This window comes from Hydra vulgaris, chromosome 12, assembly GCF_038396675.1.
Source record: "Hydra vulgaris chromosome 12, alternate assembly HydraT2T_AEP".
Lineage (NCBI taxonomy): Eukaryota > Metazoa > Cnidaria > Hydrozoa > Anthoathecata > Hydridae > Hydra > Hydra vulgaris.
This window is the reverse complement of record NC_088931.1, coordinates 83,995,001-84,008,721: the sequence shown is the minus strand read 5'-3', so window position 1 is coordinate 84,008,721 and position 13,721 is coordinate 83,995,001. Positions and strand designations below refer to the sequence as shown.

At 29.0% G+C, this 13,721-nt stretch overlaps 2 protein-coding genes across 3 annotated transcripts in view; one reads left to right on the top strand and one right to left on the bottom strand.

Annotated features, from left to right (window-relative positions):
- LOC100207429 (serine/threonine-protein phosphatase 6 catalytic subunit) overlaps positions 1-7,034 on the bottom strand; it is a 33,245-nt gene extending 26,211 nt beyond the window's left edge. Inside the window, exon 1 of the mRNA XM_065814734.1 lies at positions 6,895-7,034. Coding sequence (XP_065670806.1) covers positions 6,895-6,966 — 72 coding nt within the window. The 5' untranslated portion in view covers positions 6,967-7,034. The remainder of the gene's footprint in view (positions 1-6,894) is intronic.
- Positions 7,035-8,057: 1,023 nt separating this feature from the next.
- LOC124816217 (uncharacterized) overlaps positions 8,058-13,721 on the top strand; it is a 27,426-nt gene continuing 21,762 nt past the window's right edge. For both annotated transcript variants that reach the window (XR_010642774.1, XM_065814733.1), the window contains exon 1: positions 8,058-8,134. The gene's annotated coding sequence lies outside the window, so the exon portion shown is untranslated. The remainder of the gene's footprint in view (positions 8,135-13,721) is intronic.

The window sequence follows — 13,721 nt, the reverse complement described above, 5'->3', positions numbered from 1 at the left end:
GATAATAATTGACAGACAACTTAAAAGATTGGAAATTATATGAATCAGGAAAACAAGATGAGGAAAGCAAATTACAAAGAACTGATGTTTGAGGGAAAAAAAAAAAAAATTTTTGGAGCACTTAGAAACAGTCACAGTAAAAAGATGAGACTTAATTGAATGATGAGTAATACGAGAATGAATTTTAGTAGATGGCACAAGAGATGCTAGCTCTTTAGAGCAGTGCCCATTATAGTATTCATAGAAAAGAGTAAGAAAAGCAACTTTATGACAATGTGGTAATGATTTGAGGTTGGCTGCAAGAGCAGATTCAACTATGTTTACAATGCGTTTTTGCACCTTGTCTAAAAGAAAAAGAGCATCATTGGAAGATTCGCCCATGATATGGCAACAGTGTTCCATACAAAGACGGATTTGAGATTTATAGAGATAAAGAATAGAATCTGGAGTAAAAAAGTGGCACAATAAAGAGATGCAACCATTGCAGATGCTTGCTTTGCAATATATTTGATATATGGTTTCCAAGAAAGATCGGAAGTAAGAGTTAATTCTAGAAGATGAAGGGTAGATGACTCATCGAGTACATTATTGTTATAAATATAGGAAGATCTAGATTATTGTGATAACGATTTGCTGAAAAAAATTGAGTTTTATCTGAGTTAAAGTTCACCAGCCACTGAGAGCCCACTGTGATAGCAGAAGTGAGATCCTTTTGAAGCTCAAATGCTCCCTCAAAGCAATTAGAGAGTCTTGGCTTCTTATCAAGACAAGAATAAATGGTGATATCATCAGCAAACAATGTCACCTTGGAAGTGAGAATTTCTGAAAGATCGTTAATGTAAATTAAAAAGAGTATAGGGCCAAGAATAGGCCTGTAACTTTATATACTTCATACCCTGTAACTTTAAGGAACCTTAAGGATTCCCTGAAGTTGCAGGATATGAAGAAAAGTACTGACTATTACGGACAACTTTTATACTACAATTGGTAATGAAGGATTCAATAATCTCAAAAATGTTAGCTGATAAATTGTAAAAAAAAAGCTTATAGAGAAGTCCAGAATGCCAAACTTTATTTTTAGCTTTAGAAATGTTCAGTGCTATAGCCTTAACCTCTCCACATCTATCTAATGCACAAAAAAATATATCAGTTTTCACCATTAATAAATCAGCTATAGAACAAGAAGATTGATATTCATCTTAATTATCAAAAAACTAGTTATTAGATTCAAGGTAAGAGATTAAGTGATTGTTAATTAAAGATTAAGTGATAAGAGATTAAGTGTTTGTTTATTAAAAAAAACTTTGAAAATTTTCTTATGATAGAAAGAAGACTAATGGGACAGTAGATAGACAAGTCAGATCACTCTCCAGACATTTTGAGAATAGGGATAAAAGATGCCACTTTCCAGCAGGCTGGAAAACAAGACTCTGATAAGCACTTGTTAAACAGTTTTGAAAGTATAGGTGACAGCTCCGGAAAACACTTCTGCAGGACCACAACAGGTATGTTGTCCGGACTGCAAACTGTGGAAGAGTCTTAGCGGGAAACTATTTAGATACAGAAGCTTGAGTGATACAAATTTTCTAAGCAAACAATTCATTCTTTACTAAGAACTTCTCCCAAGGGCCAAAGATTTCTACCCAAAGGCCATCACAAAGAAAATCACAGAAAGAGTCCCAGTCAGCTTTAAGGTAGTTATAAGAGGTACAATGATAGGGAGATTCTAATGATGAAGAAGAATGAAACAGTTTAAGAGAGATCAAACCATGATCAGAAGTACCTAAGGGTGAATGGGGAAAAACTGAGCACTGACTACAATCAGAAACAAGACATAAATCGAGTAGAGAAGGTAAATGATTCAGATTGTCTGGAATATGAGTTGGAAAGTAGAGTACTTGTGAGATTGAGAAAGGCAAAAGTTGTGGGCCTTAATGCCTGCAGAGTCACTGACACTAGAGCCAAGCCATTCAGTGTGATGAGATGGTGTTAAAGTCACCAAAAACGTCAATATTGGCTGAAGGATAAAAAGAAAGGGCTTGATCAATTTGATCAAAAATAACATCAAAAAGAGTGCAGCCTGAAATAAAGGAGAGCGATATAGAACAAAGAGAAAGGTGATAAATTAAAGTGGAGCTAAATGATAAAAGAGTAATCTGCAGATTTAAACCTAGTTTCCAGACAAATCAGTGAATTTTTACAAATACAAATGCCAAGGCCAAGCGTGTGACTTTGAAGATAACCATCAACACCAAGATCACAAGATGAGACAGCTGAAATCAAACTAGTCTCACAAAGAACAATTAGTTTTTATTTTACTCCTGAAGTTATTAAAGCCATAATTCAACATGAAATCAAATGTATAACAATGCCCCCAAAAGCAACCCATCTCTGCCAACCACTAGATGTTGCTGTATTTTCATAAACATTTTCACTTCCAACAATGCTGTAAGCAACCATTATTAGAGTTAGAAGTTACTGGAAGAGAAAAGATGAAGTTTATAGAGCAAGATAATGATTGACAGATGATTTGAAAAATTGCAAATTATATGAATCAGGAAAATAAGATAAAGGGAGCAAATCCCAAAGAACTAAAGTTCAAGGAAAAAATAATTTTTGGAACACTTAGGAACAGTCACAGTAAAAAGATGAGACTTAATTGATTGACAAGTAACACAAGAATTAAATCTAGTAGATGGCACAAGAGACGCTAGCTCTTTAGAGTAGCATCCATTATAGCATTTATAGAAAAGAGAAATAGAAGCAACATTATGACAATGATTAAAGGTTGGCTTTAAGGATTAAAGCAGTCGTGGATGAGTATTCTTTCAAAGTGGAGAATAAAAAAAGTCGTATTAAACTGGCTATTTCAAAAGAAAATGCCTACGCTTTTAAACAAGTTAATTAACACTTTGCAGTCAAAAGTTTTGATTTTCCTATGAATAAAACAAAAGTGATAAAATGTCTTCCAGGAAAAAATAAAGACTCTTGTGGTAAAGATATTGTAATGATTCTTAACGAATCCATTTTATATATTCTCAAGAACAATTTAGTCTTACCTACAAATCCACTTGCAAAACAGAAAACACATGGTTCAAAAGTTGAACCAGGAAGAAGAATTTATTGTTTAGATGAGTCAATGCCATCAAGTTCAACAGAGCCCAACAACAAAGATAGTGATCAAAAAATAAGTGGAGTTAAGCAAAAATGTGTGGATTCAATGCAATAAATGCAGCAAACATCCAGTGTTATTGCCTCATCTATGAAAAAGATGAGTATTATAAGACTTTAAAAAAATTGATCATATATGCATCATGTGTGAGCCGTATGAGAACATAAAGGATAGTGATGATTGATGTTATGTTTTATTTAGGGCAGCTTTGTAAATATTTTAGTATATAGTAATGGGTTGAAAAAACTAGGTTTTGAACTTAGTATGTAATTTTTTCACATGAACCAATTTAAAAGATTTTACTGCATACTAAAATACATTTTCTATTATCTGTTTAATCTTTAACAGTATTTTCCTTCCTTATAATATGTTAATCTATCTATAATCTAAGAAATAAAAAAATTATGCAATGTTTAAAGTCACCCCAAATCAACTGTTCATTCTTACTCCATTTTCAAAAATACGAATATGCTTGTATAAAGTAAGAAAAATAAGTTATTAACTGTATTGTGTTAATCAGGCCTAAAGCCATTCCAGGAAACTGGAAAGTATGTTTTTTTTTAAAAAAAAAGGTAGCAATTAGGTTAACAGTTTTCTTATGTGATGCAAAAATGTTTAAAAAGCATTCATCACGCTCGTTGCCGGTAATATGCAACTCCTATAAAAACAAAGAAATTAATGAATATAAACCAACTTAAAAAAACATGACAAGTCAGTGGCGTACACTGGATTTTTAGATGTTTGAGTTTTGACACTTACAGGCATTGTACAAACTCCAAACTTTTGTATATTTATGCTTATATCAAAAAAGAATGTTTTGCAAAGAATTTGGGTGATTGGAGCTTCCACGTTAAGGGCTGGGTGGGCCTTAATTTTTGGGCCCACCCAGCCCTTAACGTGGGAGCAACAAGTTTATTAAATATTTTCTTTACTATTCTTATCTAAATTTATATTCATCAACAAATTTCAAGTTTCATGCAATAATCTCTTAGTGTTCAGTTTTTATGACCCTGCAATGTTTACAGCCCCCTCAAATAGAGGGGGTTTAAAACTTTATATGGTCATAGTTTTTGAAAAATAAGAGATTATTGCATGAAATTTGAAAATTGTTGATGAATATAAATTTAGATAAAAATAGTAAAAAAAATATTTTATAAACTTGTTGCTCCCACTTAAAGGGCTGGGTGGGCCCAAAAATTAGGGTTTTTTTTTGTTCCCAAGCTCCAATAACCCCAATTCTTTGCAAAACATTCTTTTTTGATATAAGCATAAATATACAAAAGTTTGGAGTTTGCACAATACCTGTAAGTGTCAAAACTCAAACATCTAAAAATCCAGTGTACACCACTGCAAATAGATGAAGAAGCAATTAAAAAAAGTATTTGATAAATTTTACAATAATTAATTATTGTAAAAATGAAAAAAAAAAAAACTTCAATCCTTTATGATGCTAAAATATTTCTTTATCATTTAGGTTTCAAATTTAAACCAAGGAAATTTACTTAATAATTTTTTCTTTATTTTTTATTTTTTCAGATTTCTAATAATTTATAATAATTTGCAAAAACTAATCTGTAACAAAATATACTGCCAACCGAGGTGACTTCGGACTGCAGGGTGACTCCGAACAGAGCATTACTTATTATTCTACTTCAATTTCCTTTAGTGATGGCGCGAAATTACAAACGTAAACTAAACTTAAAAGTGTTGCATGGAACAAGCTCTAAAAAAGCTCTAAAAAAAAGCTATAGAAGATCACAGTAAAAGCATGAGTATTCGAAAAGCTGTTGATAAGCATAAAGTCAAAAAATCAACATTGCATGATCACAATAGAAAACCCACCTTAATAAGGGTTGGAGGCCAGACAATTATAAGCAAAGTAGATGAGGTACTCATTGCTCAAATGCTAGAAGCAGTTGCCGATTGAAGTTTTCCTACTGGAAGATTAGTAGTCAGAATGATGGCTGTTGATTTCCTCAAAAATTGTAATTTTTGAGGAAAACAGTTTCAATTGGCAGATACCTGGAAATGACTGGTTAAATTTTTTTATGAAACAAAGCAATATTTCTGGCAGGAATGCTTCTAATATTTAACAATCATAATCAAATTTAGGAGTAGAAATGATAAATAATTTTTTTGATGAATTTGAAAAAACTAATGAATCTCTAAATGATACCTAACCTTCAAACATATTTAACTTCGATGAGACAAACCTTTCAGATGATCCTGGATAAAAGTTTTTAGTTCGAAGTGGAAGACGACGTGTGGAAAATGTTCAAGAACATAGTAAAACTTCAATATCTCTTATGTGGTGTGGCTCTGCTTCAGGAGTACTGTAACCACCTATGGTAGTTTATATAAGATCGAACATTTATAAAGAGTGGGTAACAGGAGGGCCACAGGGAACAATATACAGTTGCACAAAATCAGGTTGGTTTGATATGGAGACATTTGCCAAGTGGTTTGAAACATGCTTCTTGCCAAACGTTCAACCTTTAAATGGATCCAAGCTTCTTTTAGGAGATAATTTAGCCTCTTATTTTAATCCAGATATTATTAAACTTGCTAAGGAGCATAATGTTTACTTCGCTATGTTACCACCAAATGCCACACATTTAATGCAGCCATTAGATTATCTGTCTTTGGTCCAATGAAGCATTGTTGGAAACATGTACTATATGAGTGGAGAAAACAAAGCAGAAAAACTGGATGATTTTCCAAAGAACATTTTCCAGCTCTATTAAAAAGTTTATCATTAAGTTGCAAGACACAGTGTGTCAGAATTTGGTTTCTGGCTTTATTACATGTGGGCTTCCTGAATACAAGGAACCTGATGCATCAACAGCATCTATTTTAAATGATTCAGTTACAACTTTGTTAATGTCTTATCATGGTGCATATGAAAAAAAAAACCCAGGGGCAATAAGTTGAATATTGCATCTGGGGCAGTTTTAAATGTCATTTAAGATATTTAAACTGATCTTTGTTTCATCTGTGAAAATGATAAAATCACTGAAGAAAAAAAGGAAGTTTTAATTGATTGAACCTGTTGTGAACATTGTGGTCATTGGTATCATTCAAAGTGTTTAATAAATGCCATGTTGACTGATTGCATTGTATGCTCAAAACTATAATTTTTTTTGAATTTTTTTAAAAGACAATGATTTGTACATGATTTACTTTTACAGTTGTCAAATATTTAAACAAAATAAGAAAGGTTAGTTATTGATTCTTCATAATTAATCATTGTAGTTATATCATTAATAATATGTATATTTGAAATAGTTTATCAATAGTTGTTGTTTTTTGTTTTGTTATTTGAAATAAAAATTTTTTTAAACAAGTAGCTCTTTTACATTGTCATACATTCACATTAAAACCCTTGATGTTGAAATATCAACTTTTAAAATCTCAAGCTTCAAGTGTCTGGAGTCACCCCATTTTCCGATTTTGATTTTTAGATCGCTTTTATAGATGCTAATAACATATCAAAAAGCTGAAAGCCAAAATTTCTTCATGTTCTTTATAATTAAAGTGGTACGTTCCACAAAAATATTTCCATTTTGTATTGATTTTAATGAAATAGTTTAATATTTTCTTCGAAAACTGTCCAAAGTCACCCCGGTTGACGGTATCACACCAAATAAGTTGTGATAAGAATTAGCTAAAACTTTGTTTAAATGTAAAATTATAATAAAATATTAAAAATTCATTTGAAAAACCTTAAGATCAGTTTCAGGAAGATACTTGCAGTCTTTTGCTATTTCTAACCATTGATCAATACAAATTGTCATCTTATTTAAATATAAAAAATAGAAAACAAAATACAGTTAGTACATTACCAAACACAACCATTTCTATACAAAAATGATAAATTTACAATCATAACAGTTATAACTACTATTTTAACATACAGTTACTTATCAAACAATTAAATCGGTAATTAAAGTAGTAATCAATGCAAAATAAAAATTAACAATATTATTTGATAAAACAAAAAATTCAAGTTATTTTTCGGACTGATTGGGATTGTGTAATCGCCGTGCTTTGACCATCCAAACTACCGTTTATTGTATGTAGTACCGTATTAATTAAATGAAACGGAAGAACTCATTTCAATAAAATCAAAACCTCAGACATAAATGCTTTATAACTTTACCCCCTTCACTTTTATCAATTTCATGTGCAAAAAAAACAACAAAAAAACAAACAAAAAAACAAAAACAATATACAACCACATAGTATCTATAAACAGAGGAAGCTACCTCTGTCTATGCTTAATTCAGATTTTTAAGAGAAGACCCAAGTAACTTTTATTTAGAATTTTGTTAGCAATTTATAATTGTGTTAGCAATTTATAATTGTGTTGAAATTGTGAATTGTTATCTTCGAAAATAAAATATACAAAAAGTTAAAGAATATTACAGCTATGTGAACAACATACTAAGCGGGATCAAACTAAACATAAGAACCATAATTGTTGATAAAATTTTCTAATACACCTGTTTTCAAACATATTTTGATATCATATAGTTGGAAGGTATGAAATGCCTAGTACCCCTAATCCCGCTAACTTGAGCGCATAGTTTTGTTTACAAAACAATTCAGAAAAAATGGCGGGTTGATTTTAAAATGCTTGAAAAAAAAATTTTTGTTAATTTATTTATATACTATTTCAGAATAACTAACGAAGAGCGCTGAAATATGGCTGAAATATATAAATATGAATTAATCCATTATTTTCACCTAATTTATAATTAAAAAGATATATTTTACATCAGTTTTTCAGCTCAATTTATAACATAAGCTTATGGAAAGTAAGCATTTCTGCAAACATTATTGTATTAGAATTAAATTAGGCTATATCGATCTTGCTTATATTTTTAGGTGCAAAGTATATTTTTCTTAAAAGAAAGTATAAAACAGTTTGCAAGATAAGAAAATACAATTTAAATAATTAGTGTAAGTGTAATCAATTAAAACTAACATTTATAATTAAATTAACATTTATTTATAATTAAATAGTCATTTGTTTTAATTACTATTATTATTTTTATTTTTTATTACTAACATTGTTATTTTCATTTATTATTAACAGATTATTACACGAGTTTGTAAAAAAAGAAAAAAAAAAGAAGATGTACAACAAATTTGTTGCAAACAGTTGATTTTAAAACATGTATTACAAATCACAATCTAAATTTAAATCAAGAGTTTATAAATTTTTTGCTTAGGTGTTTGACACAGTTGCTCATAACAAGTTGTTGTTAAAACTAAAAGCTTATGGTATTAATGGATTAATATTAAATAATATTCATTAGCGTATTCATATTTAGATTAATTGTATCTTTTCTCAGAAATAAGAGACAGAGAGTATTCTAGTGTGACATTAGATGAATTGGTTCTTATTAGGTTGATGCTTTTAGTGATGTGATCAAGGTTTTGTTATTAGATCATTTCTTTTAGTTGTTTTTATAAAATTCAACAAGTGTGCTGTTATGCAGTATGGCTCTACCTATATAAAACTTGCATATGAGATTCTTAGAGTTATATTTTCTACATATCTTATATGGAAAGATCAAACAACTATGGGAGTGGTAAAGCAAATTAAATTATGTTTTTGTCTATTTATTTAACTATAAAATAGTTAAATGGAGGATGTAATGCAGTTAAAAGAGTACAACACAGAGCAACTAGTCTCCAACTGCAACCTAAAGATTAAGACCTCATTGATTGGCAACACAAAAAATTGTGTCTCATTTATAATATCCTGGATTCGGGATGGCATAGAAACTTTAATTCTTGTTTGTTCAAAATTAAGCCTTACTCTACTCCATGGTTTCATCTTGCGCAATTTCTAATTGTCATCTTTTTTCTTTTTAAAGTTTGTCCTTTAAAAATAAATTTGTTTGTTAAGTGGCAAAATTAAATAGTTTTTTAAAATCATTTTTAGTAGTATTAATAGATTAAAAATTAAGTTAAAATTAAAATTAAAAATTAAAAAGAATTAAGTTTAAAAATATCTTTCTTAGATGTTCTCTATACAAAATAGGTTCTTCAGTCAGCACTACCATATTTCACAAAAAGACCCGGTCTTTTATTTTTATGCAAAGTTAGTCTTATCAAATGCTTAATTGATAAAACATCTAAAATTGTTAGTAGTGAACTTGGCTTTTACTCCTTTTAAATTAAATTTTAAATTAAACTTTTTAAAAGTATTTCAAAGAAACATGTATCCATTTTGGCTAATCTCAAAAGTATATAACTCCTATTTAATGGAAATTGACACAAATATTCCTCCACTATCAAAAGTTAAAGAATCTTCTACTTATTTTAATCTACCTTTAATTGAAAAGTATCAGGTTTAACTAAAAAAAGAGTTAAATTGCTAAAAGATATTGTCGGTAGATGTGTAATTAGTATTCACCTCACTTAAAAATTTAAAATCCTTTTTTTCCAAAGTTCCTACTCTTCTAAAGAACAAATTGTTAATACAAATTCATATTCAAAGGTCTACAAATTCATATGTGCAGGGTGTAAGTACTACAACTGTTGTGATTAATTCTTTTGAGAAGTTTTTGATTAATGATTCATTGGTTAAAAAAACCCAGATTATTCGATTATTATAAATAATCAGTTTATTGTTAACAAATTTCGTTAACAAACTCAAATAATATTAATTGGTTAACCAACTCAAATAATATCATTTGAATTTGTTTGAAACCAAAACTTTAAACCAAAATGAATTTATATAAAAATTCATTTTGGTTTAAAGTAATAAAATATTTCAATGTAATTAATAAGTATGTTTATAATATAATGTTTAAGAATGGTAAAGAATTTTAATTTATAAAATTGAATAAAATTATATAAGTTATATAAGTTTGATAATTAATTAGTAATTCATTAAAATCAATGTTTCATATCTATTTTGTTCCTGTAAATTTGTTCAAATAAATGACTTCTTTTGTTTATTTTTCAAAAATGCTTATTTATCAAATATTTTCAAAGCATCAATTATATTACAATGTCACCTTCCCAAAGCAAGTGAATTTATCTTTTCATCTTCCCCATCATCATTGCCTTCCTGATCACTTATTGAAGAGTTATCAAATTCTTTTTCAAAATATTCATCATCAAGTTCTACTAAATCTGTGATTTAGAAAAAGAATTTGAAAAAGAATTTAAAATCAAATTTGTCATGACTATGACAAATTTGATGATAAATACCTATAAAAATAAATTGTTCCATTTTTTTCTTTACTGGCAATCCATCTGTTATAACAGCGATTATGTTGCTGCAAACTAAATTCGACCAGTTTTTTAGTTACAATTTCAACTGCAACCCTCGGAATTAGGGTTGGCATGCTGACCTAACTGCCAACCTTAAAGTGTTTGGGTCAGCAAAAAATTGCCAACCTCATTTCTATATCTTGTGGTAACCCCTTTGTGTCAAATTTTTTTGCTGACCTCTAACATTTTGAGGTCGGCAAAAAAATCTCCATTCTAAATTTTTTTTCAAATCACTTTTTAATTTTTCTCTAATCTGATCAGCATACTCAAGTGTAACTTTTTTTAATTCCTTGTCTAATTAATGGCATTTTTAAACCTTAAGCTTTCCATCCTTTTGTAATTTCTTCACTGTTCGCCATAGTAATTATAATAATAGTATACATTACTGTTTAGATTTAATGCCATGTTAAATCTTTCACAGACATATCGAAAGTTAAAGATTAAAGTCAATAAAGTCTAGTTTAGCTTTAAATAAGTTGAGATTTTTAACTTCCACTGTTAACAATTGGTAATTTGTTCCTGAATTTGACTGTGCGATTTGTAAAAAAGCCCTCATGATTTCAATTTAAGTATTTCTTATCAGTGAATAAATAATGTTTATCAACTCGAGTGTTTAAAGACGGACCTGAAGAATTTAAAGAGCACAAATGTTGAGGGGTTATTTTCCAAGTTATTTTCTCTGTATCATAATACCATTTGTACATTTGTATGAGATCTCCTCGTATTCTTAGTTGTTTTAATGATGCCAATTTCATTTTTAATCTTTTATTATATTATAGATGACGTAGCTCAGGTACAGATTTCGTTACTTGTTTTTGAGTTTTTTCTAACATGTTATATATCTTTTTCAAGATAAGGACTCCATACCTGTATTGTAAATTCTAAATGTGGCCGTATATAACTACAATACAACAATTTTAGTTTTTATTCTTAAATCAATTCCATATTATACAAAATTTATAATTTGCATTAAATGATGCAATTTTGATTTGTTGTTCCTATTTTAAGTCATTTGTATTTAATATGCCAAGATCCTTCTCCAATTTAGTTGTAATTAATTCTTGCTTTATATTATTGTTAGTCATGAAATATTTATAATTTTTATTTTTGTTACCAATATGCATGATTTTACTTTTTTCAAAATTGAATTGCATTTTCCAGTTTATTAACCATTTTTCTCACATAGCAATGTCATTTTGTAAAGCATGTGCATCCGTTTCATTATTAACTACAACTATTACTTTACAATCATCTGCATACAACAATAATTGGTTTGTAAGTTGACTTTGAAGATCATTGATGTGTATTAAAAATAAAATTAGACCAAGCACAGAACCTTGTGGTACACCGCTTACTATGTCCACCCATGATGATAGACTTTCTCCAAGTACAACTCTTTGCTTTCATAGATGTAATGCCATATGCTTCAAGTTTTAGTGCTAATCTCCTATGTGAAACTTTGTCAAAAGCTTTTTTGAAATCAGTATAAATGATATCAAACAATTTACCATTTGCAACACCTGTTATTACAATATCCATGTACTCTAGGAGATTAGTTTAACAACTTTTACCTTTTGTAAAACCATGCTGATTAGAAAATAATAAATTGTTAGTCTTTAAATAATGTAAGAATTGGTTAGATATTAAAATATATAAATAGTAGAAAATGGTGTTTTATCTAAAACTAACTAATTGTTGACTTAGCAAAGAATTAACCCAGGGCAAGAATTTTGTTTATATCATTGATATCATTGTTGTTGCACAAATATCAAATATCATTGTTGTTATATCAAATATCATTGCTGTTGCATGTATTGTGGTATAAATCCTAAAAAATTAATATGATTTGTAAAGATCTTTGAAGGTACACGATAATGCAAGACAGAATCCCACAAAAATATACTGACCACAAAAATACATTCAAAAAGATTATTATCAACATACCATTGTGAAGTAAAATGCAAGATCTATAGTTTTTCTATAATTAATAAAACTGTCATTAATAAAAGTGTAGAACTGCAAGATGTTCTTTGAAATCATGGCTTGTTCAGTTAGTTAAAAATGACACAGTTACTAGTTCCAGTGTCGAAAATCCTAATCTTTTATCCAATTTTAAATGTCTATAAATTATTCTAATTTTTTAATTAATTGATTAATTGATCAACTCAAAAAATAAACAGTTAATTGATTAAGTAATTAATCAATAACTGCCCTAGTAACTACTGTTATATAGGTTAAACTACTTGCCATTTCAAGACACAGATAGCTAGACATAGCAGAGACAAAAAGTCTCATGTCTATAATTATATTTTTTTGTTAAACTGTTTTTAACATAAATTGTTTTGTAGAATTAAATAATGAGTGTTTTTCTGTTTTAGATTCAGCATTTAATAAGTTTGAGTTAAAACATAAAAAAAATATGTTCATAGAATGGTTAAAACCTGATATAAACAGATTAACCATACATTGATATATACATCCATGCAAGAATAGGTTAAAAGGTTACTGTGTATCTTTTAAACCTATTCTTTTATTACTTCTTATTTTTCTTCAGTATGACTTGTTAAAAAATCTTTTAGTATTTTGTAACGGGTGATGCGGAAGTTATCGGACATAATAAAAACGTCAATAACTTATTTATAAATAAAAAAACAAACTACTATTATATTTTTTTTAAATAAAGCATTTATCTTTTAATAAAAATATATTATTTTTTATATGAAAAAACACCACCATCTGCAATTGATCTCAATTTTGCTCTAACGCCTTTCATATGCGACTGTAAAAAGTTTAAATCAATTTCTTGTAGTTTTAGTTTAATGCGATCAATCAAAACTTGCTCTGTTGAAGCTTGCCAATCTCCCTCGTAAACCTTCTGTGCCAAATGTCCCCAAAAATTTTCAATTGGTCGTGCTTGAGGCACATTTGGGGGATTGGATTCTTTACCAACGTAATAGACATATTGGTCCATCCAATTTAGAGAATCTTTAAAATAATGAGAACTTGCTAAATCTGGCCAAAATAAATAGTTAAAGTCTGCATGATACTTGTGAATAAATGGAAGAAGTCGTTTTTCTAAACATTCATTAATATAGATTGATGAACTGATCGCTACAGCCTTAGAAGTGCAAAACAATGGCATGGACATACCACGGTCAGATATGGCTATCCACATTATTAATTTTTTTGGAAATTTCTCTTTTCCTATAAAAAAAACACTTTCTGGGCATGTCTTTTTGTTGTTTGTGTAGTATCC